At 45.2% G+C, this 26,239-nt stretch overlaps 1 protein-coding gene across 6 annotated transcripts; it reads left to right on the top strand.

Moving 5' to 3' along the window:
- The first annotated feature begins 1,491 nt into the window (after positions 1–1,491).
- Positions 1,492–26,239, top strand: LOC140418254 (uncharacterized). 6 transcript variants are annotated; one of them, XM_072501698.1, is made up of 3 exons: positions 1,504–1,565; positions 2,675–4,630; positions 12,696–13,469. In XM_072501698.1, the coding sequence occupies exon 2, from the start codon at positions 3,087–3,089 to the stop codon at positions 4,107–4,109; it is 1,023 nt and encodes a 340-aa protein (XP_072357799.1). In that variant the 5' UTR covers positions 1,504–1,565; positions 2,675–3,086; the 3' UTR covers positions 4,110–4,630; positions 12,696–13,469. The 6 variants fall into 6 exon arrangements, 2 of the variants coding, with proteins under 2 accessions (XP_072357799.1, XP_072357800.1); XR_011944893.1 differs by lacking the exons at positions 1,504–1,565; positions 2,675–4,630; positions 12,696–13,469 and adding exons at positions 22,583–22,640; positions 23,893–25,512; positions 25,805–26,239; XR_011944891.1 differs by lacking the exons at positions 2,675–4,630; positions 12,696–13,469 and adding an exon at positions 23,893–26,239 and having other exon boundaries at positions 1,492–1,565.

Below are 26,239 nucleotides of genomic sequence, written 5' to 3'. Positions count from 1 at the left end.
TGATGAGCAATTGTGAAGGTCGTTTCTCCAAATCTTCCAGGGTTTCCTTTGTTCTTCCTCTCCCTCTCGAACTAAGTTATACCGGATATCAGACTCAGGGCCAATTCTGGTTCTCTTCCTGCTGACTAAATAACTTCAATCAAATATGGAGAAGACTGAATCCACTGTTCGGCCCCTGTTCCAATCTCCATTCGTGACATACCGACTCTATCCCTCTCCCTGGCAACAGTCTGAGACTTAGCCAGTCTCTTTGTAAACCTGGTTTCATACTTGATCCAATATGAGCTTCTGACCTCATAGAACTTACAGTGCAGAAGGAAGCCATTCGGCCCATCTAATCGTCACTGGCTCTTGGAAAGAGCACCCTAACTAAGCCCACACCTCCACCTATTTACCATCGTCACCTCCCGATTCGACAATTCCATTACACACCTGGCTGCTCTCCCACATTCTGCCTCTGGAAACTTCAAGCGATTCAAAAGTCAGCTAACCATGTCTTAATTCACAGCAAGTTCCTTTCCCCTATGATCCCTGTGCTCCGAGACTTGCATTCGCTCCCAGTCAATTCTCACCCTTGTTTTCAAATCGGGGCTGTTTAGCACAGGGCTAAATCGCTGGCTTTGAAAGCAGACCAAGACAGGCCAGCAGCACGGTTCGATTCCCGTAACAGCCTCCCCGAACAGGCGCCGGAATGTGGCGACTAGGGGCGACAATAAGCGATTTTCATGTCATTTTTCATTTCATTGTCTCTCTCCGTGTCTGTCATCTCCTCCAGCCCCACAACCCCCTGAGATATCTGCACAGCTCTGATCCTGGACTCTTGCACCCCCCCCCCCCGATTCTAATTACTCCGCCATGGTTTTAAGTTCCCTCGGCCCCAAGCACTGAATTCCTTCCCGAAACCTCCCCGTCTCCACCTCACTTACCTCCTTTCACTCTTTAAAACTCATCTCTTTGACCAAGGTTTTGGTCACCTGCCCTAATATCTCCTTTTGTGTCTGGGTGTCTCACTTTGTTTTATAATGTTCCTGTGAAGTAGACTGGGATGATTTATGATGTTAAAGGTGTTATATAAATAGAAGTTGTTGTTGTTGACTGTAACCCTGACCTCCTGATTTACATCCCATTGGTTTCACAACAAACTCTGTCTCTGATGTTTTGCCCCCTGCGGGTTTGCAGCCTCTATAAAGACGGCAGCCGTTAACTCAGGCCTGTCACCGGGAGCCGGCCACAGCTGTCCCACCCGCTCGATGCAAACCCGGGCCCGGAAACTTCTTATTGGTGTTTGGAGCCTCCACCGGGTTTCAGTGAAACCTCCCGGCCGAGTCCAGCATCGGCACTGCGCGTGCTCCAGCTCACCAGGCCCTGGGAATGATTGACGGCAGCTCTGGTCCAATAGGACAAGAGGGGCGGGTCTGAAGGACCGATCGGTGCAGCTGCTCCAACCAATCGGAGTGAATGAGGGGCAGGGCTGAGCCCGGTCTCCCACGTGATCTGGAGCATGCGCAGTGCCGATTATAGCTCAGGACTGAAGCGGTTGGGTGGAACTCCTCACATCGCGCCCGGTAAGTCAAGAGGGAGGAATGGAGGCGATGAACGGATGGGGAAACTTCATAAACACTCCATGTTGGCCCCAAATACGAAGGTCGGATACGGCAGTTCAGCCGGCGAAAGCTGCTCGGGCTTTTCCCGGAGACAGGCCCGAGTGGGCGAAGTGTGCGGCCGGGCGCATGCGGAGGGCGAGAGCCCCGGCGTTTGCTCCGCCTCCCATTCACTCTGTTTGGTTGGAGGACCAGCCGCTCTCGTTCGTCCTCCAGCCCCGCCCCTTCTTCTTATTGGCCCGAACCTGCCGTCAATCCCCGGGCATTGTGAGCTGGAGCAACTCCTTCACAATCATTCCACCTATCCTGCACATCTTTGCACTTTGGGAGGAAACCGGAGCACCCAGAGGAAACCCACGCAGACACGGGGAGAACGTGCAAGCTCTGCACAGACAGTGACCCAGTGGGGAATCGAACCTGGGACCCTGTAGCTGTGAAGCAACTGTGCTACCGTGCTGCCCGTTCTATCCTTGACTGGCAGTGATGGCTTTTGTAAACTTTTACAGGGGGTTAGAATTGGAGAGTATGCACACAACAAACTCAACCCAACAGAAAGGTTTGTTTCTTTGCAATTTCTATCCTGCATTGACAGTGATGACTTTTGTAAAATGAGAGATTGCGGCTCTCAGGAAAGATTAAATGGAGTGGGGCATTTTTTCTATCAAAAACAACAAATTAAGCAGTGACCTGATAGAAATTTTTTCAATTATCAGTAGTTTAGAGAGGGGCGATGTGAGAGAGTCCAAAACCAGGGACCATCAATACACAACAAGTCATAAATACAAGATAGTTACGAATAAATCCAAGGGGACAATACGGACAAAATTATTTATCACAGGTTCAGAATGTGCAACTCATTACCATGGAAAGGAGTTGAGGAAAATGCTGAGATGTTTTCAAAAGGAAACGGGACAAGCACATGAGAGAAAATGGAATCGAAAATCAGCTGAAAGGCTGAGATTTGATAGGTGTGACAGATGTGTGCAGAGTATGGACAGCAGCAGAATCTGTGACAGAATGGCCTGTTTGTGTCTTACATATTCACAATAATTCAACGTAACCTCCTTTTACAGAATAATACAGGTGCAAACATCATGTTGAGATCTGACAGAGTCACTTGATTCATCAGGACCGGCCTTTCAACGTGGAAGGAGAAATGTTTGTCTGTTTTGTCTTTCGGGAAAAAAATTACAAATCACTGATTGGAAAAGCACCAAGACACAGACATCTATGTAATTTTCCACAGTTAGCTGGAACTGAGTTTCAACCAATCACACAGCATGAAAAGAAATGTCAGCATTTACATGAGGGAGACACCGGACTCGGGCTTCAACTGATGATCCAACTTGGAGAGACATAAGAACATTCGCACCAAAGGAATCAAGAAGCAGCAATTGGACATTTAGCCATTTAATAACATCACGGCTGATCAGATAGTGACCCCAAATCTGCATCCCACCTGCACCTGATAACTTGTCGATAACCATGGAGAAACCGTGGAAATGTGGGGACTGTGGGATGGGATTCAATTACCCATCTGAATTGGAAACTCATCGACGTATTCACACTGGGGAAAGGCCATTCACCTGCTCCGTGTGTCGGAAGGGATTCACTCAGTTATCACACCTCATCACACACCAGCATGTTCACAGTGACCAGAGACCGTTTAAATGTGCAGATTGTGAGAAGAGCTTTAAAAGCAGAAGTAATTTACTGACACACAAACGCACTCACACTGGGGAATGGCTGTTCATCTGCTCCGTGTGTGGGAAGGGATTTAATGCTTTATCATACCTCCGGACTCACCATCAGGTCCACTCTGATCAGAGACCGTTTAAATGTTCTGACTGTGAGAAGAACTTTAAAAGCAGAAAGGATTTACTGAGACATCGACATATTCACACTGGGGAGAGGCCGTTCACCTGCTCCATGTGTGGGAAGGAATTCACTCTGTCATCACACCTCCTGGCACACCAACTTGTTCATACTGACCAGAGACCGTTTAAATGTGCTGACTGTGAAAAGAGCTTTAAAAGCAGAAAGGATTTATTGACACATCAACGCACTCACACTGGGGAGAGGCCATTCACCTGTTCCATGTGTGGGAAGGGATTTAATGCTTTATCAAACCTCCGGTATCACCATCAGGTCCACTCTGACCAGAGACCGTTTAAATGTGCTGACTGTCAGAAGAGCTTTAAAAGCAGAAAGGATTTACTGATACATCAACGCACTCACACTGGGGAAAGGCCGTTCACCTGCTCCATGTGTGAGAAGAGATTCACATGTTCATCCAACCTTCTGATCCACCAGCGAGTTCACACTGGACAGAGACCGTACACTTGTACTGTGTGTAACGTGAAATTCACTCAGTCATCCCACCTTATTAGACACCAAGTTGTTCACACTGATCAGAGACCTTTTAAATGTTCCGACTGTGAAAAGAGATTTAAAAGTAAACCGAATCTGCTGAAACACCAGCGAGTTCACACGGAAACAGAATCATAGAATTTACAGTGCAGAAGGAGGGCATTCGGCCCATCGAGTGCACCGGCCCTTGGAAAGAGCACCTTACTTAAGCCCATACCTCCAACCTAACCCATAACCCCACCTAACCTTTTTGGACACTAAGGGCAATTTAGCATGGCCAATCCACCTAATCTACACATTTTTGGCCTGTGGGAGGAAACCGGAGCACCTGGAGGAAACCCACGCAGACACGGGGAGAATGTGCAAACTCCGCATAGACAGTGAACCAAGCCGGGAATCAATCCTGGGACCCTGGAGCTGTTAAGCAACAGTGCTAATGACTGCTACCGTGTGGCCCAAACATGGGAGCGATACTGGGCAGAGGCTTTTTAACAGCTCCGTGCGTGGGAGGAGATTCGCTCAGTCAAACAACCTGCTCAGACATCAGCAAGTTCACAGACAAGAGCAGGGTTTGAATTCAGCTGTTGTTGCTGCTGTTAGTCACATCGAGGATTGAATGATGCCTGGACGTCTGTTCCAGTGGGGCTCCACAGTTTCCGGTATATATCAATGATTTAGACTTAAATGTATGCACCACGATTATACAAAATGTTCTCATGTGTTTTAGACAATGAGGGAGAAAGCCATCGACTGGGTCAGATGGACAGAAAAATGGTAAATGGAAATTTAGATAATGAGAGGTTAGGAACACACTTCAGTTAACTCCTGATAAAAATACGGTCACTTCAGGATAATGGAAAAAACTGATTGGTGGGGAAGCTACAAATAATCCTTTTTTAAAAAATAAATTCAGAATACCCAATTAATATTATTATGTTTTCCAATTAAGGGGCAATTTAGCCTGGCCAATCCACCTAACCTGCACATCTTTGATGTGGGGGTGAAACCCATGCAGACATGGGGAGAATGTGCAAACTCCACACAGACAGTGACCCAGGGGCAGGATTCCAACCTGGGTCCTCAGCCATGTAGTCCCACTGCTAACCACTGCTCCACGTGCTGCCCTAGCTACAAATAATTCTAATAACTTTATTGAGCAGTTCTCAAATGGAAAGACACTTGACCACATTATAACTAAGGATCTGCAATAAATGTTTGATCTAGCAAGTCATATTTAGGGCAAAATTATAAACCGAGGTCATTCATTTAAAGTGATTAGAAAAAGAAGCAATGCTGAGCAAGGCTAGGAGAGTGGGCAAAGAAGTGGCAGATGGAATACAATGTGGAAAAATGTGAGGTAATGGACTTTGGAAGGCGAAATGGAGGCATAGACTGTTTTCTAAATGGGAAAATGCTGAGGAAATCACAAGCACAAAGGGACTTGGGAGTCCTTGTTCAAGACTTTCTTCAGGTTAACGTGCAGGTGCACTGTAGCCTCACAGCGCCGAGGTCCCAGGTTCGATCCCGGCTCTGGGTCACTGTCCGTGTGGAGTTTGCACATTCTGCCCGTGTTTGCGTGGGTTTCGCCCCCACAACCCAAAAATGTGCAGGGTAGGTGGATTGGCCACGCTAAACTTCCCCTTAATTGGAAAAAATTAATTGGGTACTCCAAATTTTAAAAGAAGTTTAATGTGCAGGTTCAGTCGGCAGTTAGGAAGGCAAATGCAATGTATTCAGGTCGAGTGAGCTAGAATACAAGAGCAGGGATGTACTTCTGAGGCTATATCACGCTCTGATCAGACCCCATTTGGAGTATTGAGAGCAGTTTTGGGCCCCGTATCTAAGGAAGGATGTGTTGGCCTTGGAAAGGGTCCAGAGGAGGTTTACAAGAATGATCCCTGGAATGGAGCTTGTCATATGAGGAGTGGTTGAGGACTCTGGGTCTGTACTCGTTGGAGTTTAGAACGATATGGGGGTATCTTATTAAAACCTACAGGATACTGCGAGGCCTGGGTAGAGTGGACATGGAGAAGATGTTTCCACTTGTAGGAAATTATTCCTTAAAATTCTCCAAAAACACTTTTGGCAGGAAAATCAGCAGGCATTGGAAAATAAACCGAAATCGCGGCAACATGTTCATTTTAACCAACCCTCCAGTGACCCCCCCCCCCCCCCCCTCCCTCCAATCCCGAGCAACCTGCACACCCTGATATCTATAGTGAACCCCTGCCCTACGGAATGGCAGCCCCACACCCCTGGCCGAAACACCACAAAATACTCACTCTTGTCTAGATCTAATTTGTACCCCGAGAAAGACCCAAACACTGAAGCAGCTCCTATATTCCCCCTCTTGACACACTCGGTTCCGACACATATAATAAGTCATCGGCATACAAGGGCACCCTGTGCTCTATTCACTCCCCCCGCACTATCCCTTTCCATACCCCCAAACCTCTTAACGCGATGGCCAATGGTGATTTGCCCGTACCAGCCTCCCCGAACAGGCGCCGGAATGTGGCGACTAGGGGCTTTTCACAGTAACTTCATTGAAGTCAACTTGTGACAATAAGCGATTTTCATTTCATTTCAATCGCAAGTGCAAACAGCAGGAGGGGACATAGGACATCCCTGCCTAGTCCCACAATGGAGAGAAACATCTCTCGAGCTGATGTTTTTTGTGCGGACACTGGCTCCGGCTCCTTATACAGTAGCTTTACCCAGTCCACAAATCGTGGACCAATCCCAAACTGCTCCAGAACTGCTAACAAGTGCCCCCGTTCTACTCGGTCAAATGCTTTCTCGGCGTCCACTGCCACAACCACCTGTTTCCTTCCCCTCCACCAGTGCCCTAACCACGTTGAATACCCTCTTAACTTTTGAAAAGAGCTGCTTCACTCTCACAAACCCCGTCTGATCTTCACCTATCACCTTCAGGAGGCACTCCTCCTGCCTACCTGCCAGTACCTTCGCTAATACCTTTGCGTTCACGTTTAAAAGTGATATGGGCCTAAACAACCCACATTCCATCGGATCCTTATCGTTTTTAAGCAACAGGGAAACCGATGCCTGCCCCAAGGTTTGTGGTAACATCCCCTTCCCTCTCGCCACCTCAAATATCTCCATCATCAGGGGTGCCAACTTAACCTGCATACACACCAGCGAGTTCACACTGGGGAGAAGCCATTCACCTGCTCTTAGTGTGGGAAGGGATTACATAGAAACATAGAAAATAGGAGCAGGAAGAGACCATTTGGCCCTTCGCGCCTGCTCCGCCATTCATTATGATCATGGCTTATCATCCAACTCAGTAGCCTAATCCCGCTTTCCCCTCCATATCCTTTGATTCCCTTCGCTCTAAGTGCCATATCTAACTGTTTCCTGATTCCTGAAAACATACAATGTATTGGCCTCAACTATTTTCTGTGGTAACAAATTCCACAGGCTCACCACTCTCTGATGAAGAAATTACTCATCTCTGCCTAAATGGTCTACCCCGTATCCTCAGACTGCGACCTCTGGTTCTGTACACTCCCACCATCGGGAAAATCTTTCCTGCAGCTACCCTGTCAAGTCCTGTTAGAATATTATAGGTTTCTATGAGGTCCCCCCCGTTATTCTGAACTCCAGCGAATACAATCCTAACTGAGTCAATCTCTCATACGTCAGTCCCACCATCCCAGGAATCAGTCTGGTAAACCTTCGCTGCACTCCCTCTAGAGCAAGAACATCCTTCTTCAAGATAAGGAGATCAAAACTGCATACAATATTCAAGGTATGGCCTCGCCAAGGCCCTGTATAATGACAGCAAGATAATCCGCTCGCAATGAAGGCTCACACATCATTTGCCTTCTTTACCGCCTGCTGTAGCTGCACGCTTTCCTTCAGTGACTGGGTACCAACATACCCAGGACTCGTTGCACATTGCCCTCTCCTAATTTATGACAATTCAGATAATAGCCTGCCTTCTCGTTTTGCTACAAAACTGGATAACCTCACATTTCTCCAAATTATACTGTATCTGCCATTCACTTTCCCACTCACTCAACTTGTGCAAATCACACTGAAGGATCTCTGCAACCTCCTCACAGCTCAAGCAACTTGTGTCATCTGCAAATTTGGAGATATTGCATATTGTTCCCTCATCTAAATCGTAAGGTGACGCAGTGGGTAGCACTGCGGTCCCACAGAGCTGAGGACCAGTGTTCAATCCTGGCCCCAGGTCACTGTCCGTGTGGAGACACGTTCTCCAAGTGTCTGCGTGGGTGTCACCCCCATAACTCAAAGATGTTTACCTCTATTTGCGTGATTCACTCGGTTATGCCGTCTGCAATCACACCAGGGAGTTCATACTGGGGAGAGGCCGTTCACCTGCTCTCAATGTGCGAAGGGATTTTGTAATTCATCGCACTTCCTGAGACACCAGCAAGTTCACGACTGATTAGAACATAGAACATAGAAAAATACAGCACCGAACAGGCCCTTCGGCCCACGATGTTGTGCCGAACCTGTGTCCTAGATTAATCCTAGATTGTCATTGAATTTACAGTGCAGAAGGAGGCCACTCGGCCTATTGAGTCTGCACCGGCTCTTGGAAAGAGCCCGCACCCAAGGTCAACACCTCCACCCAACACTAAGGGCGATTTTGGACACTAAGGGTAATTTATCATGGCCAATCCACCTAACCTGCACATCTTTGGACTGTGGGAGGAAACCGGAGCACCCGGAGGAAACCCACGCACACACGGGGAGGATGTGCAGACTCACACAGACAGTGACCCAAGCCGGAATCGAACCTGGGACCCTGGAGCTGTGAAGCAATTGTGCTATCCACAATGCTACCGTGCTGCCCTTAAGAACAAAAAAAATCTACACTATCATTTTACCGTAATCCATGTACCTATCCAATAGCTGCTTGAAGGTCCCTAATGTTTCCGACTCAACTACTTCCACAGGCAGTGCATTCCATGCCCCCACTACTCTGGGTAAAGAACCTACCTCTGACATCCCTCCTATTTTTCCACCATTCATCTTAAATTATGTCCCTTTGTAATGGTTTGTTCCACCCGGGGAAAAAGTCTCTGACTCTACTCTATCTATTCCCCTGATCATCTTATAAACCTCAATCAAGTCGCCCCTCATCCTTCTCCATTCTAATGAGAAACGCCCTGGCACCCTCAACCTTTCCTCGTAAGACCTACTCTCCATTCCAGGCAACATCCTGGTAAATCTCCTTTGCACCTTTTCCAAAGCTTCCACATCCTTCCTAAAAGGAGGCAACCAGAACTGTACACCGTACTCCAAATGTGGCCTTATCAAAGTTTTGTACAGCTGCATCATCACCTCACGGCTCTTAAATTCAATCCCTTTGTTAATGAACGCCACACCCCATAGGCCTTCTTCACAGCTCTATCCACTTGAGTGGCAACTTTCAAAGATGTATGAACATAGACCCCAAGATCTCTCTGCTCCTCCACATTGCCAAGAACTCTACCGTTAACCCTGTATTCCGCATTCATATTTGTCCTTCCAAAATCACACTTTTCAGGGTTAAACTTCACCTGCCACTTCTCAGCACAGCTCTGCATCCTATCTATGTCTTTTGCAGCCGACAACAGCCCTCCTCACTATCCACAACTCCACCAATCTTCGTATCGTCTGCAAATTTACTGACCCACCCTTCAACTCCCTCGTCCAAGTCATTAATGAAAATCACAAACAGCAGAGGACCCAGAACTGATCCCTGCGGTACGCCACTGGTAACTGGGATCCAGGCTGAATATTTGCCATCCGCCACCACTCTCTGACTTCTATCGGTTAGCCAGTTCGTTGTCCAACTGGCCAAATTTCCCACTATCCCATGCTTCCTTACTTTCTGCAGAAGCCTACCATAGGGAACCTTATCAAATGCCTTACTAAAATCCATGTACACTACACCCACTGCTTTACCTTCATCCATATGCTTGGTCACCTCCTCAAAGAATTCAATAAGACTTGTAAGGCAAGACCTACCCCTCACAACTCCGTGCTGACGATCCCTAATCAAGAAGTGTCTTTCCAGATGCTCAGAAATCCTGTTCTTCAGTACCCTTTCCATTACTTTGCCTACCACCGAAGTAAGACTAACTGGCCTGTAATTCCCAGGGTTATCCCTAGTCCCTTTTTTGAACAGGGGCACGACATTCGCCACTCTCCAATCCCCTGGTACCACCCCTGTTGACAGTGAGGACGAAAAGATCATTGCCAACGGCTCTGCAATTTCATCTCTTGCTTCCCATAGAATCCTTGGATATATCCCGTCAGGCCCCCCAGGGGGACTTGTCTATCCTCAAGTTTTTCAAAATGCCCAACACATCTTCCTTCCTAACAAGTATTTCCTCGAGCTTACCAGTCTGTTTCACACTGTCCTCTCCAACAAAATGGCCCCTCTCATTTGTAAATACAGAAGAAAAGTACTTGTTCGAGACCTCTCCTATCTCTTCAGATTCAATACACAATCTCCCGCTACTGTCCTTGATCGGACATACCCTCGCTCTAGTCATTCTCATATTTCTCACATATGCGTATAAGGCCTTGGGTTTTTCCTTGATCCGACCCGCCAAAGATTGTTCATGCCCTCTTAGCTCTCCTAATCCCTTTCTTCAGTTCCCTCCTGGCTATCTTGTATCCCTCCAACGCCCTGTCTGATTACAGGGATTGGATTCTGCTGTTATTGTTTCTGTTCTCAATTACATCCAGGACTGCATTTGTTCATTCTGTTGGTCAATGGGGATGGTCAGAGAGTTTCTTTCTGCTGAACTGGCTGGTCTCATGGCTTCGTTTCCAGTGGTCTGATTCACTCTGAGCCTTCTTGCGAATATCTGGTTTCACATTTCACAAGGATCAAAGAGTGAAAAGGTGTTTGGAGGTTAGAAGATGTTTCATTACCATTTCTGTTTGGAAACCCCCAAAATCATGCCACATTGCCATGAAGATGGGCTGTGGTGCTTACATGGTTCTTTTGTTTAATTTATCTTGGTGCTTCTCACAGAAGAAAATTATTAGGGTATGAGGGGCAAGTTGTCTGAGGTGCACTGGGAAACTACATTAAATAGTATGGTGTGAGACAGAAATATCATTAATATTTATGGAATTATTACAGATTTATACGGGGATCGGTTAGCTCAGTTGGCTGGATGGCTGGTTCGTGCTGAGTGACACAAACGGCACAGGTTAAATTCCCATACCGGCTGAGGGTAGCCATGGTCTGTGTCAGTATTTATGCTCCACATGATCCTCCACCCACCCCTCTATAATTCTCTCTCTCTCTCTCTCTCTCTCTCTCTCTCTCTCTCTTTCCCCCCCCCCCCCCCCCCCCCCCCCCCACCCATCAGCATCTCCTTCTGTTCCTTTCTCCCTCATGTATGTATCTAGCTTCACATTCAATGGATTCATGCTGTTCATCTCAACCACTCGCTGTGGGAGTGAGTTCCACATTCTCACCACTCGCTGGGTAAAGAGGTTTCTATTGAAATTCCTATTGGATTATTGAATCCCTTCATAATCTGAAAGACTTCCATCAGGTCACCCATCAGTCTTCTCTTTTCCAGAGAAAAGCAGCCCCAGCCTTTCCTGAGTGTTAAATGCTCTCAGTTCTGTATATTATGAATCTTTGTTGCACCTTATCCAGTGCCTCTATTTCCTTTTTCTAAATGGAGATCATCAATGTTGACAGAGCTCCTAGTGTATTCGAACCATCATTTTAAACAAGTTGAACATTTCCTCCATACTTTTCAATTCTATCCCTCTGGAATGGAACCCTATATATGGGCCTCACACTTTAGGAAAGATGTGAAGTTCTTAGAGACAGTGTCGAGAACATTTACGAGAATGGCACCAGAGATGAGGGACTCCAGTGAGTTGGAGTGACTGGAGCAGCTGAATTTCTCTCCTGAGATCACAGCATCTGGAGGGTGGGGAATGGGGCCATTCAGCCCTTTGGGACCCTGTCGGCTCCCTGTGGAGGAAGCCAGTCTGTCCATTGCCCCGTTCGTTCCCTAAATCCCTGTGGGTTTATTTCTCTCAGTGCCTGTCCAATTTCCTATTGAAATCCTTCCCTCATTTCTGCATCTCCTACCCTCCTAGGCAGTAGGTTCCAGGTTGTTCCCACTCCCTTTACATGTACACAAGGCTCCTGGAGCACAGAGGAGTCTATTTGGCCCATTTCTCCTGTGCCAGCTCTTTGGACAGCGACCCATTTAATCCCAGAGTTCAACTGTTTTGTTCTCTTTTTCAGAATGTACCAAATTCCCTTTTGGAAGTTACGGTCCAATGAAATTCTGGCACCGTTTATAGACAGTGCATTCCAAATCACAACAACCCGCTGTGTTTTACAACTAATAATTATGCATATGGTGTATCTGGAGGTTCACAGAGTATTCAAAATGGTGTCAATGACGTGGTTATTGCACAAAATTAAGACTTTATCAATAGTTGGTGAGGCCACCAAGTGTAATATATCCTTGTTTGCAGACAATTAGAACAAAAGTACATTTCTATAAAACCTCTCACTACCACTGGACCTCCTAAAGTGTTTTAAAGCCAATGGAGTACTTTTGAAATATATTCACTGTTGTAATGTAGGAAACTAAGCACGTACTTGTGTAATCACATTTAGTTTTGAAATTGTTATTTTCATTATTAATTTTTTTTTTTTAAAGAGTACCCAATTGATTTTTTCACATTAAGGAACAATTTAGCGTGGCCAATCCACCTACCCTGCACATCTTTGGGTTGTGGGGGTGAAACCAACAAAACCACGGGAAGAATGTGCAAACTCCACATGGCAGTGACCCAAGGTCGGGATCGAACCTAGAACATCTGCGCCATGAGGCAGCAGTGCTAACCATTGCGCAGCTTTGCTGCCCGTAAATTGTTATTTTCATTGTGTATTCACTGGTCTTAGTAATAAGGTCAAGGAAGCCCTTTTATACCTCTAACATATGCCTTTCTGCAGCCATTTCACCTTCTGTACCTTTTCTATATTAACTATGTATTGATTTCATCGCAAAAAACAACAATTAAATTGAAGTTTATTCAGTAGTGAACATTGATTATGATTCGTGAATTGGTGTATTGGGTAATTATATTGCAAAGACTAGATCTTTATTTTAAAAAATAACACGATCAACCAAAATGTTTCCAGAAACTGCAGAGCTATCAGAATTTGTTTGAAAAAATTAATTACTCTATAATTTTGAGAAGTTACGAGGTGTGGTGATAAGCCTGTATATAATATTACATGTACTCAGCAGTGTGACCTCCCACCAGTAGTTGGCGTCGGGCATCAGTCAGGTGACATCCGGCTACCAGCAGAAGGTTGTCAGGCATACACGAGGCCAGTCGCACATCAGGGTAGTTCCAAGAGAGTCTAATGTAACTCTGTGATAACTTAGTCTGTATAGCATTCTGATCGTTACCTTACCACGTGTACATCAATAAATCATCGTTCTGGCTAATTCACCAGCAGTTCTGTAGAATCATTGCAAGACAAGATCACAGAACACAACACGAGACATCATATTCTGCCAAGAATATGTGGGCTAGGCATTGGAGTAATGGTATTGTTACTGGGTGAATAATCCAGAGACTCTGGTTAATGCTCTAGGGTTCTGGGATCGAATCTGCCTATGACAGATGCTGAAATTGATTAAAAGTCTCAAATTAAAAGTCTAATGATAACACTCTTGATTGTTGTGAAAACTCATCTGGTTCACTAATATCCTTCAAGAAATCTGCTCTCCTTATGTGGCCTGGCCTACACATGACTCCAGATCCACAGCAATGTTGTGGTTGATTTGTAAGTGCCCTCTGAAATAGCCTCACAAGACACGCAGTTCAAGGGCAATTGGAATGAGCAGTAAATGCTGGCCCAGCCAGTGACGCCCACCTCCCATGAATTAATAATTTTAAAGAAGACTCATTGTTCAATTTGAAGACGAGTAACAAACTGTCTCTTTGATTGGTTTGATTTATTGTCACGTGTACCGAGGTAAAGTGAAAAGTATTGTTCTGCGTACAGTCCAGACAGATCGTTCCATACATGAAAAAACAAAGTGCGGATCTTGGCAGTTTGTTCAGTTCACAAAAGAATTTAACGGCTTTGTCGACGTAGATTAATATTTTAATCACTGTACAAAACATATCTACTTGTAATGTATGCTCATGTAGACAGACACAAACGATACTGTAACTTAATTCGAGGAAATGACAGAGATTTAACTGAACCACTTTTTTGAAAAATTCGGCCTTTAATGATAGACAGGAAAAGCCACTCAGGGAGATGAGGAAATCCAGGCTCAGTGCGGATTTGCTGTCACCCCTCCTTTCTTATACATGAACGGTATTTAGGCTGCAGAATGTTTCACAGCAAAACACAGGGGGGTCAAATATATGCAACACATAATTTTCAATTCTCTTCCATTTAACGATATTTGACTTTGTTTAAAAGCTGCCTGGGGTCAATCTTAACAAAGATTCATGGGATTTCTTTTACCCAGTGACGCACTTTCTTTTCTTGGTCAGTAATGTGTTCAATTCAATGGTGTATATTTCAGAGTTATTTAGGGTGAAGACTCGAGAGCTATTCAATTCAAAATGAAGTCATATAACAAATAAATATCTGAGGTTCAACATTGAATAATGAAACAAATATTGAGTAAAATTGGGGGAAGGTTTCTGTAGGAACATAAGAATGATGCATTAATGATTGAACAGAGAGCATTATTCCATTAGATATTTACTGAACAAATGCTGAAGTTCAATATCAGTTTTATATCTTACGGTCTTACAAGTTGAGACATCTGTTTTAAAGAAACAGTTGTCTTCATGTAATCAGTGACACGGCCTCTCAGCTGAACCATTAGAACATAGAACATACAGTGCAGAAGAAGGCCATTCGACCCATCGAGGCTGCACCGACCCAGTTAAGCCCTCACTTCCACCCTATCCCATAACCCAATAACCCCTCCTAACCTTTGTGGACATTAAGGGCAATTTATCATGGCCAATCCACCTAACCTGCACATCTTTGGACTGTGGGAGGAATCCGGAGCACAGGGAGAAAACCCACGCACACACGGGGAAAACGTGCATTCTCCGCACAGATAGTGACCCAGCAGGGAATCGAACCTGGGACTCTGGTGCTGTGAAGCCACAGTGCTAGCCACATGTGCTGCCCATTGAAAGCTGCAGCAAGACTGTGCAGTTGAACGTTGCACAGGTCCATTGGGTCCTGTGCAGCCAGCTCTGTAGAGTAGGGGTTATCACAATCACCTAACACGTGAAAGATCCCCGGTTTGAAACTGGCAGAAGCATTAAATGCTTCTCATTTAGTCTGAGGAAAACTTTCCACAACATCCGTTTGTCCCTGAATATTACCTGAATCTCGTATGTGAGAGGAATAGGAGATTTAGTCTCACATCAGCCACAAAAGTTGCTTCAGCAAAGTCTGAAGTGCTGCATTTTCAAGAAGCAGTGAGATGATAGATTTTCCTGCTTTGACACAGTTCCAATATTAGCAGTTTATTCAACTACAACAGAATTTAATGTCTTTACAGATGCAGATGAACATAATAACTGTCTCTATCATGTCTAATTGTAACAAATGCAACTTACTGCGGATGCTTCAATCGGAAACAAAAACAGAAAATACTGGACAATCTCAGCAGGTCTGATGGCAACTGACGTTTTGAGTCTGGATGACTCTTTGTCAAAGCTGGAGAACTGCAAATAGGGTCAGATTTAGACTATTGTGGGTGGACAGTGGATGGGGCGGGAGGGCAGGGGGTTCATGGAGATGTGGGGCTGGATAGAGCGCCAGCGATAGGTGGAGAATGACTAACATGACTTGGACAGAAAGAAAAAGGGAATGTAAATGGGGGTAATAACGGCGAAGAACAGTGCTGATAGTGGCACGTTAAGAGATTAGGATCTTAACGTCAGAATAAAAGTAAGCAGTGAGTGAAAGGAAGACTAGGAACAGGGGGCAGATTGTCGAAGGGGGGACAATGGTGGGGGAAAAACAGATCGATGGAAGAAATGAAAATAAGTTGCCAGAAATAAACATGTGGGGAAGGTAGAGGAGAGTAATAAGTGACATGGCCTCTCAGCCCAACCATCAGAAGCTGCAGCAAGACCCTGCAGTTGAACATAGCACAGGTCCATTGGCTGCTCCGCTGCTGCCTGTTTCTGTAGTGTAGTGTTATCATGTTCGTCTAACTCGTGAAAGGTCCTCTGTTCAAAACTGGGCAGGAACATTGAATACTTCTCGCTTAGTTTGAGGAAGTTTGGATAACGTGTTTGTTTCTGCATGTCATCTGAATCCCATATATTAGATATATATTTGGCCTCCTCGGCGTAAAACATCATTCAGAGATGTCGGGGTAGTGAATATTGAAGAAGCAAAGATCAGAAAAAGATGATCCTATTTTGACACAGTTCGGATATTCTCAGTTTGTTCAGTCCACTAGAGAATTTAATGGATTTATGGATGTAGATTAACATTTTTAATCACCATCTGAAACATATCTAATAATGTGTACTCATACAGACAGAGACAAATGATACTCTAACTGAATTAGAGGAAATAGAGATTTAACTAAAACACCTTTTTGAAAATCGGGCTTTGTGGTAGAGAAACAGGAAAAGCCACTCAGGGAAATGAGGAAATCCAGGCTCAGTGTGGATTTGCTGTCACCCCTCCTTTCATGAACATGAACGGGATTTAGGCTGCGGAATGTTTCATACCCAGAACAAAGAGGGTCAAATATCATAAACTTATCATTCTTTAATCTCCTACCTGTGAAGATATTTGATTGTGTTTAAAAACTGACGTGGCCAATCTCAAATGAACTCAACAGAACTTATATTACCCAGTGACTCGATTTATTTTCTTTGTCAGTCATGTTTGCAATTCAAGGTTGTATATTTCAGAGAGTCTCAATTTCAGATGAGGACATAAATATCAAATAATATCAAGTTTTGAGTAATGGAACAAATACTGAGTAAAATTGTTTGATGTTTTTGAAAGAACATAAGAATGAGAGGAAATATTTGCTGGACGGACATTTCTACATTTCATAATTCATTTGAAATCTAATAAAGTAAACTACTTCAGCAAAGTGATCTCGAGAAGGCTTTGCTAAGCTTCACAAATCCCTCTCTAATAGACAGACTCTGTAAACAGGATGTAGATGAAATGTAATTAGATTCTGTTATCAACTCAGAAATAATAACAAGATGCTTTAGCAGAAAAATCCACTTTTGTAAATGCAATATGAAACCAATTGCATGATTACATAATGTTTATATCGTAAATGTTATTGGTATTACTGAGACTTGGTTGAGGGAAGGGCAAGACTGGCAACTAAATATCCCAGGGTATAGATGCTTCAGGAGGGATAGAGAGGGAGGTAAAAGGGGTGGAGTTGCATTACTGGTCAGAGATGATATCACAGCTGTGATTAAGGAGGGCACGTTGGAGGATTCGAGCACTGAGGCAATATGGGTAGAGCTAAGAAATAGGAAGGGTGCAGTAACATTGTTGGGACTTTACTACAGGCCTCCCAAAAGCGAGCGTGAAGTAGAGGTACAAATATGTAGTCCGATTATAGAAAAATGTAGGAGCAATAGGGTGGTCGTGATGGGAGATTTTAACTTCCCCAACATTGAATGGGACTCATGTAGTGTTGGAGGCGTAGATGGAGCAGACTTTGTAAGGAGCATCCAGGAGAGTTTTTTAGAGCAGTATGTAAATAGTCCAACTCGGAAAGGGGCCATACTGGACCTGGTATTGGGGAATGATCCCGGACAGGTGGTTGAAGTTTCAGTCGGTGATTACTTTGGGATTAGCGATCACAATTCCGTAAGTTTTAGAATACTCATGGAGAAAGACGAGAGTGGTCCTAAAGGAAGAGTGCTAAATTGGGGAAAGGCCAAGTATAACAAAATTCGGCAGGAGCTAGGGAATGTGGATTGGGAGCAGCTGTTTAAGGGTAAATCCACATTTGAAATGTGGGAGTCTTATAAGGAAAGGTTGATTAGAGTGCAGGACAGACATGTCCCTGTGAAAATGAGGGATAGAAATGGCAAGATTAGGGAACCATGGATGATGGGTGGAATTGTGAGACTAGCTAAGATGAAAAAGGAAGCATACATAAGATCTAGGTGACTTAAAACTGATGAAGCTTTGGAGGAATATCGGGAAAGTAGGACAAATCTCAAACGCGCAATAAAGAGGGCTAAAAGGGATCATGAAATATCTTTGGCTAACAGGGTTAAGGAAAATCCCAAAGCCTTTTATTTGTATATAAGGAGCAAGAGGGTAACTAGAGAAAGGATTGGCCCACTCAAAGACAAAAGAGGGAATTTATGCGTGGAGTCAGAGGAAATGGGAGAGATTCTAAATGAGTACTTTGCATCGATATTTCCCAAGGAGAGGGACATGGCGGATGTTGAGGCTAGGGATGGATGTTTAAATACTCTAGATCAAGTCAGCATAAGGAAGGGGGAAGTTTGGGGTATTCTAAAAGGCATTAAGGCGGACAAGTCCCCAGGTCCAGATAGGATCTATCCCATGTTACTGAAGGAAGCGAGGGACGAAATAGCTGGGGCCTTAACAGATATCTCTGCAGCATCCTTGAGAATGGGTGATGTCCTGGAGGACTGGAGAATTGCTAATGTTGTCCCTTTGTTTAAGAAGGGTAGCAGGGATAATCCAGGGAATTATAGACCTGTGAGCTTGACGTCAGTGGTAGGCAAACTGTTGGAGAAAATACTGAGAGATAGGATCTGTTCACATTTGGAAGAAAATAGACTTTTCGGTTAAAGGCAGCATGGTTTTGTGCAGGGAAGGTCATGTCTTACAAACCTAATAGAATTCTTTGAGGAAGTGACAAAGTTAATTGATGAGGGAAGGGCTGTCCATGTCATATACATGGACTTCAGTAAAGCGTTTGATAAAGTTTCCCATGGCAGGTTGATGGAAAAAGTGAAGTCGTATGGGATTCAGGGTGTACTAGCTAGGTGGATAAAGAACTGGCTGGGCAACAGGAGTCAGAGAGTAGTGGTGGAAGGGAGTGTCTCAAAATGGAGAAAGGTGACTAGTGGTGTTCCACAGGGATCCGTGCTCGGACCACTGTTGTTTGTGACATACATAAATTATCTGGACAAAGGTATAGTGGTCTGATTAGCAAGTTTGCAGATGATACTAAGATTGGTGGAGTTGCAGAAAGCAAGGAGGACTGTCAGAGAATACAGCAAAATATAGATAGATTGGAGAGTTGGGCAGAGAAATGGCAGATGGAGTTCAATCCAGGCAAATGTGAGGTGATGCATTTTGGAAGATCTAATTCAAGAGCGGACTATACGGTCAATGGAAGAGTCCTGGGGAAAATTGATGTACAGAGAGATCTGGGAGTTCAGATCCATTGTACCCTGAAGGTGGCAACACAGGTCGATAGAGTGGTCAAGAAGGCATACAGCATGCTTGCCTTCATCGGACGGGGTATTGAGTACAAGAGTCGGCAGGTCATGTTACAGTTGTATAGGACTTTGGTTAGGCCACATTTGGAATACTGCGTGCAGTTATGGTCGCCACATTACCAGAAGGGTGTGGATGTTTTAGAGAGGGTGCAGAGGAGGTTCACCAGGATGTTGTCTGGTATGGAGGGTGCTAGCTATGAAGAAAGGTTGAGTAGATTAGGATTGTTTTTGTTGGAAGATGGAGGTTGAGGGGGGACCTGATTGAGTCAATTACAAGGGGTCACGATTTCAAGGTGAGAGGGGGAAAGTTTAAGGGAGATTTGCGTGGAAAGTTTTTTACGCAGAGGGTGGTGGGTGCCTGGTGCCTGGAATGCCTTGCCAGCGGAGGTGGTAGAGGCGGGCACGATAGTATCATTTAAGATGCATCTAGACAGCTTTATGAACGGGCGGGGAACAGAGGTAAGTAGATCCTTGGAAAATAGAAGACCGGTTAAGATAAAGGATCTGGATCGGCGCAGGCTGGGAGGGACGAAGGGCCTGTTCCTGTGCTGTAATTTTCTTTGTCTTTGTTGTTGTTTATAACCGACTCCATCTTCATGTCCAAATCTTCTGGTCATTGGACCAAGGGAACGTTCTCATTAAATCAAACTGAGCAAGAATTCAGCAGAAACCCCTTTTTCAAAAGCAAATTGGAAGAATAATTGGAATAGGTAAAACTTCAAGATCACAGAAAGAGAGGACATTGAGACTAATCGATTTGCTCTTTTTCAATCTATATTTTTATTCGACTTTTATCATTTTTACAGATAACACAACATATTGTCAAAACACCAGTACAATAGGCTCATTGCCAATCAGCTGTTTTTTTAGTGTACTGGTTAACACGTTCCCCTCACGCACCAAATGTCCCATATTATTATTATTCAAAACATTATTGATGTTACTCATCTAAATTTGCAGATAAGTTGTATCATTGTTATTTATTGTTCAATAATTAAACAAATGCATTACCTTACACCCGCCAAGTTCCAAATGATACCCTGCAAAATACTGTGATGGAGAATGGCAGGAATCACAGTCAAAGTTGACACGTGTTAGTTGTGAATGGTTTTCTAATGTGCTGTGGCATTTTATGATTCTAATGTCAGATCAATTTCTCCGCCAATTGCCTAATTTTCAGTCAAATTGTACTCCCACAATAGAAGGTTCTTCAGTGCAATAAGGACGCACTGTTTACTATTCAGTGCACTAAGCGCTGTTCCCTGTTTCTGTAGTGTAGTGATTATCATGTTTGCTTAAAGGCCCTCGGTTTAAAACCGCACAGAAACATTATCAAACCCCATTCATTTCCGTGTGTGGAAAAGTTACATGATTGACATTTTCATTATTCATTTACACCCATCCTGAATTGCCCTTGAATTGGGTTGCTGAGTTGATTTGCCATGTGGAACTCCGGTCCACAGAGCTTCAGCCTGATTCTCTGCTTTACTAGTCTAGATGTGGAGATGCCGGCATTGGACTGGGGTGGGCACAGTAAGAAGTCTTACAACACCAGGTTAAAGTCCAACAGGTTTGTGTTGAATCACTAGCTTTCAGAGCGCAGCTCCTTCCTCGGGTGAATGAAGAGGTGGGTTCCGCAAACACATATATAGACAAATTCAATGATGCAAGATGATACTTTGAATGCGAGTCTTTGTAGGTAATTAAATGTTTACAGGCTCAGACGGTGCAACTGGAGAGAGGGATAATCACAGATTAAAGATATGTGAATTGTCTCAAGCGTGAACAGTTGGTAGGATTTTGCAAGCCCAGGCCAGATGGTGGGGGGGTGAATGAATCCAAGATCCCGGTTGAGGCTGTACCCATGCGTGCGGAACTTGGCTATCAGTTTCTGCTTGGCGATACTGCATTGTCGCATGTCCTGAAGGCTGCCTACCTGAGCCCACACATCCACCCTATCCCATAACCCAGTAACCCCACCTAACCTTGTTGGACACTGAGGCAATTTAGATTGGCCAATCCACCGAACCTGCACATCTTTGGACTCCTGTCTGTGCTATCACTAAGACTGCCCGTTACCACCTGCGTTACATTATCCAGCCTCTCTCCTGTGTTTGTGCGCCTGGGGCTGAAACCTCGGCCAAGCCTTCGTCACCTCCCGATTCGACAATTCCATTACACACCTGGCTGCTCTCCCACATTCTACCTTTGTAAAAGTAAAGCCATCCAAAAGTCTGCTACACATGTCTTAATTCACAGCAAGTTCCTTTCCCCTATGATCCCTGTGCTCCGAACTTGCATTTGCTCCCAGTCAATTCTCAGTTTGTTTTCAAATCCCTCCATGGCCTCATCTCTCCCTGTGTCTTGTCATCTCCTCCAGCTCCACAACCCCCTGAGATATCTGTACAGTTCTGATCCTGGACTCTTGTACACCCCCGATTCTAATTACTCCGCCATGGTTTTAAGTTCCCTCGGCCCCAAGCACTGAATTCCCTCCCTAAACCTCTCCATCTCCACCTCCCCTTACCTCCTTTCAGGCTCTTTGTAAAACTCACCTCTTTGACCTCCTTTTGTGTCTGGGTGTCTCACTTTGTTTTATAATGTTCCTGTGAAGTTGACTGGGATGATTTATGATGTTAAAGGTGTTATATAAATAGAAGTTGTTGTTGTTGACTGTAACCCTGACCTCCTGTTTTACATCCCATTGGTTTCACAACAAACTCTATCTCTGATGTTTTGCCCCCTGCGGGTTTGCAGCCTCTATTAAGACGGCGGCCGTTAACTCAGGCCTGTCACCAGGAACAGGCCGCAGCTGTCCCGCCGCTCGATGCAAACCCGGGCCCGGAAACTTCTTATTGGTGTTTGAAGCCTCCACCGGGTTTCAGTGAAACCGCCCGGCCGAGTCCACCATCGGCACTGCGCATGCTCCAGCTCACAATGCCCAGGGAGTGATTGACGGCAGCTCAGGACCAATAGGAAGAGAGGGGTGGGCCTGGAGGACCGAGTTGCTGCGGATCCTCCCACCCATCGGAGTGAATGAGGGCGGGGCTGAGCCCCGGTCACCACGTGAATTGGAGCATGCGCAGTGCCGATGACAACTCAGGATTCGCGCGGTTGGGTGGAAATCGTCCACTGATCAGATCCCGCTCGGTGAGTGATGAGGGAGGGATGGAGCCGGTTCATGGGTCGGGCGACTTCATAAACACTCCGTGTAGCCCGAAGCCCCGGAGACGAAGGTCGGATACAACAGTTGAACCGGCGAAAGCTGCTTGTACTTTACCCCGAGACAGGCGCAAGTGGCCTCCCATTCACTCTGATTGGTTGGAGGACCAACTGCTCTCGTTCGGTCCTCCAGCCCCGCCCCCTCTTCCTATTGGTCCGAACCCGCCGTCAATCAGTCCCCGGGCATTGTGAGCTCGAGCAAACCCTTCACAATCATTGTCAGCTCCATGGTTTGCAGCTGCGGAGCTTCTCCCTCCCGGGAACAGGCCCAGGTTAACGGGCACCATCCTGCTTCAGACACTGGAGGATGGTTCACATCAGAGGATGGGGGAGGGGGAAAAGAAATAAGAGCTTCCACTTTTTACTTAAATCAATGAGGACTCTGATCTCTGGCAAGGAAGGAAACCCTGGCAGGTGGGCGGGGAGGATTCACAAACACCCGCTGGAGGCTCCAAACCCCAATAAGACCCATTGATTTTATTGTCAGTCTGCAGACAGGAGCTGGAGAACTGAACCCAGGCAGAGGAGAGGGAGGGAGAAAACTGGGAGTGGAGGAAGAAAATGGTGCAGATGGGTTTGGATTTCAGCCCAGGGAGGAGGGAGAGTGTGTGGGACTGGGATTGACAGCTTTGGGGGAGCAAGAGAGGAAAAAAGTTCCAGAGAAACTAGAATTGCCTGTTCAGAATTTCTATCCTAGACTGACAGTGATGGCTTTTGTAACGAGAGATTACAGCTCTCAGGAAAGATTAAATGGAGTGGGCCCTTTTTCTATCGACAACAACAAATTAAGCAGTGACCTATAAATCTTTTAAATTATCAGTAGTTTGGAGAGGGGCGATGTGAGAGAGTCCAAAACCAGGGACCATCAATAAACAACAAGTCATAAATACAAGATAGTTACGAATAAATCCAAGAGGGCAATACGGACAAATTTATTCATCAGAGGTTTAGAATGTGCAACACATTACCATGGAAATGAGCTGAGGAAAGTGCTGAGATGTTTTCAAAAGGAAACGGGACAAGCACATGAGAGAAAATGGAATCGAAAATCAGCTGAAAGGCTGAGATTTGATCGGTGTGACAGTCTGAGACGTGTGCCGAGTATTGATAGAATCTGTGAGAGAATGGACTGTTTGTGTCTTATATATTCACAGTAATTCAATGTAATTTCCTTTTACAGAATATTTGCAGATGCAAACATCATGTTGAGATCTGACAGTCACTTGATTCATCAGGACTGGCCTTTCAACGTGGAAGGAGAAATGTTTGTCCGTTTTGTCTTTCGGAAAAAATTTCAAAAATCACTGTGATTGGGAAAAGCACCGAGACACAGACATCTGAGTAATTTTCCACAGTTAGCTGGAACTGAGCTTTAACCAATCACACAGCATGAAATCAAATTGCAGCATTTACATCAAGGAGAAACCGTACTCTGGCTTCAACTGATGATCCAAGTTGGAGAGACAAGGACATTCACACCATAGGAATCAAGAAGCAGCAATAGGACATTCAGCTCCGTGAGCCTGTTCCACCATTTAATAACATCACGGCTGATCTGATAGTGACGGCAAATCTGGATCCCACCTACACCTGATAACCTGTCAATAACCATGGAGAAACCGTGGAACTGTGGGGACTGTGGGATGGGATTCAATTACCCATCTGAATTGGAAACTCACCGACGTATTCACACTGGGGAAAGGCCATTCACCTGCTCCGTGTGTCGGAAGGGATTTTCTAAATCATCCAATCTCATCGCACACCAGCATGTTCATACTGACCAGAGACCGTTTAAATGTGCTGACTGTGAGAAGAGCTTTAAAAGCAGAAATAATTTACTGTTGCACCAACGCACTCACTCTGGGGAGAGGCCATTCACCTGCTCAGTGTGTGGCAAGGGATTCACTCAGTCATCAATCCTCCTGAGACACCAACTTGTTCATACTGATCAGAGACCTTTTAAATGTGCTGACTGCGAGAAGAACTTTAAAAGCAGAAAGGATTTACTGTTACATCAACGCACTCACACTGGGGAGAGGCCATTCACCTGCTCTGTGTGTGGGAAGGGATTCACATGTTCATCCAACCTTCTGCAACACCAGCGAGTTCACACTGGGCAGAGACCGTACACTTGCCCCGTGTGTGACAAGAAATTCACTCAGTCATCCAACCTGACTAGGCACCAAGTTGTTCACACTGATCAGAGACCTTTTAAATGTTCCGACTAAAAAAAGATTTAAAAGTAAACCGAATCTGCTGAAACACCAGCGAGTTCACACTGAAACAGAATCATAGAATTTACAGTGCAGAAGGAGGGCATTCGGCCCATCGAGTGCACCAGCCCTTGGAAAGAGCACCCGACTTAAGCCCATACCTCCAACCTAACCCATAACCCTACCTCACCTTTTTGGAAACTTAAGGGCAATTTAGCATGGCAAATCCATATATCTTTGGACAGTGGGGGAAACCGGAGCACCCGGAGGAAACCCACGCAGACACTGGGGCAACGCGCAGACAGTGACCCAAGCCGGGAATCAAACCTGGGAACCTGGAGCTGTGAAGCAACAGTGCGGACCACTGTGCTACCGTGTGGCCCACATGTGGGAGCGGTACTGGGGAGAGGCTGTTTAACTGCTCCGTGTGTGGGAGGAGATTCACTCAGTCAAACAACCTGCACAGACATCAGCAAGTTCACTGGGCAACAGCAGGGTTCGGATTCAGCTGTTGTTGCTGCTGTTGGTCACATTCAGGACTGAATGACGCCTGGACATCTGTTCCAGTGGGGCTCCACAGTTTTCCGGTATATATCAATGATTTAGACTGAAATGTATGCACCAGGATTATACAAAAGTTGCTGATGTGTTTTAGACGATGAGGGAGAAAGCCATGGACTGGGTCAGGTGGACAGAAAAATGGTGAATGGAAATTTAGATAACGAGGGGTTGGGAACACACTTCACTTAACTCCCTATAAAAATAAGGTTACTTCAGGATAATGGAAAAAACTGATTGGCGAGGACATGATGAATCTTTATTTGTTTTATTCTTTTTTGATATAAATTTAGAGTACCCAATTTATTTTTTCCAATTCAGGAACAGTTTAGCATGGCCAATCCACCTCGCCTGCGCATCTTTGGGTGTGGGGACGAAACGCACGCAAACACGGGGAGAATGTGCAAACTTCACACGGAGAGTGACCCAGAGCCGGGATCGAACCTGGGACTTCAACGGCGTGAGGCCGCAGTGCTAACTGCTGCGTTACTGTACGGCCCTATTTGTTTGAATCTTATGTTTATTTACTTAAGTCAGTTAATGATGAAATAACTAATGCACATCCAGTTCCATGTGGGAAAACCAGGGCACTTCCATTACGCTGGAAATGTCATCAGCTGGAGCAGCAGGAAGCAAAGGGGAATGACTGGAAGACTTTCCAGTGGATTTCTGGATTGTTCAGGACAAGATTCCATGCTTTGTGTGTTATATATGAATGATTTAGACTTTTTATTTAATAAACATTTTATTGAGGTA

This window comes from Scyliorhinus torazame, chromosome 5 (assembly GCF_047496885.1).
Source record: "Scyliorhinus torazame isolate Kashiwa2021f chromosome 5, sScyTor2.1, whole genome shotgun sequence".
NCBI classification, from domain to species: Eukaryota; Metazoa; Chordata; class Chondrichthyes; order Carcharhiniformes; family Scyliorhinidae; genus Scyliorhinus; species Scyliorhinus torazame.
This window is presented reverse-complemented; position numbering and strand designations above follow the sequence as displayed.

Excerpts from the sequence above, each read along its gene's own strand:
- LOC140418254 (XM_072501699.1), top strand. The coding sequence starts at position 3,087 with ATGGAGAAACCGTGGAAATGTGGGGACTGTGGGATGGGATTCAATTAC.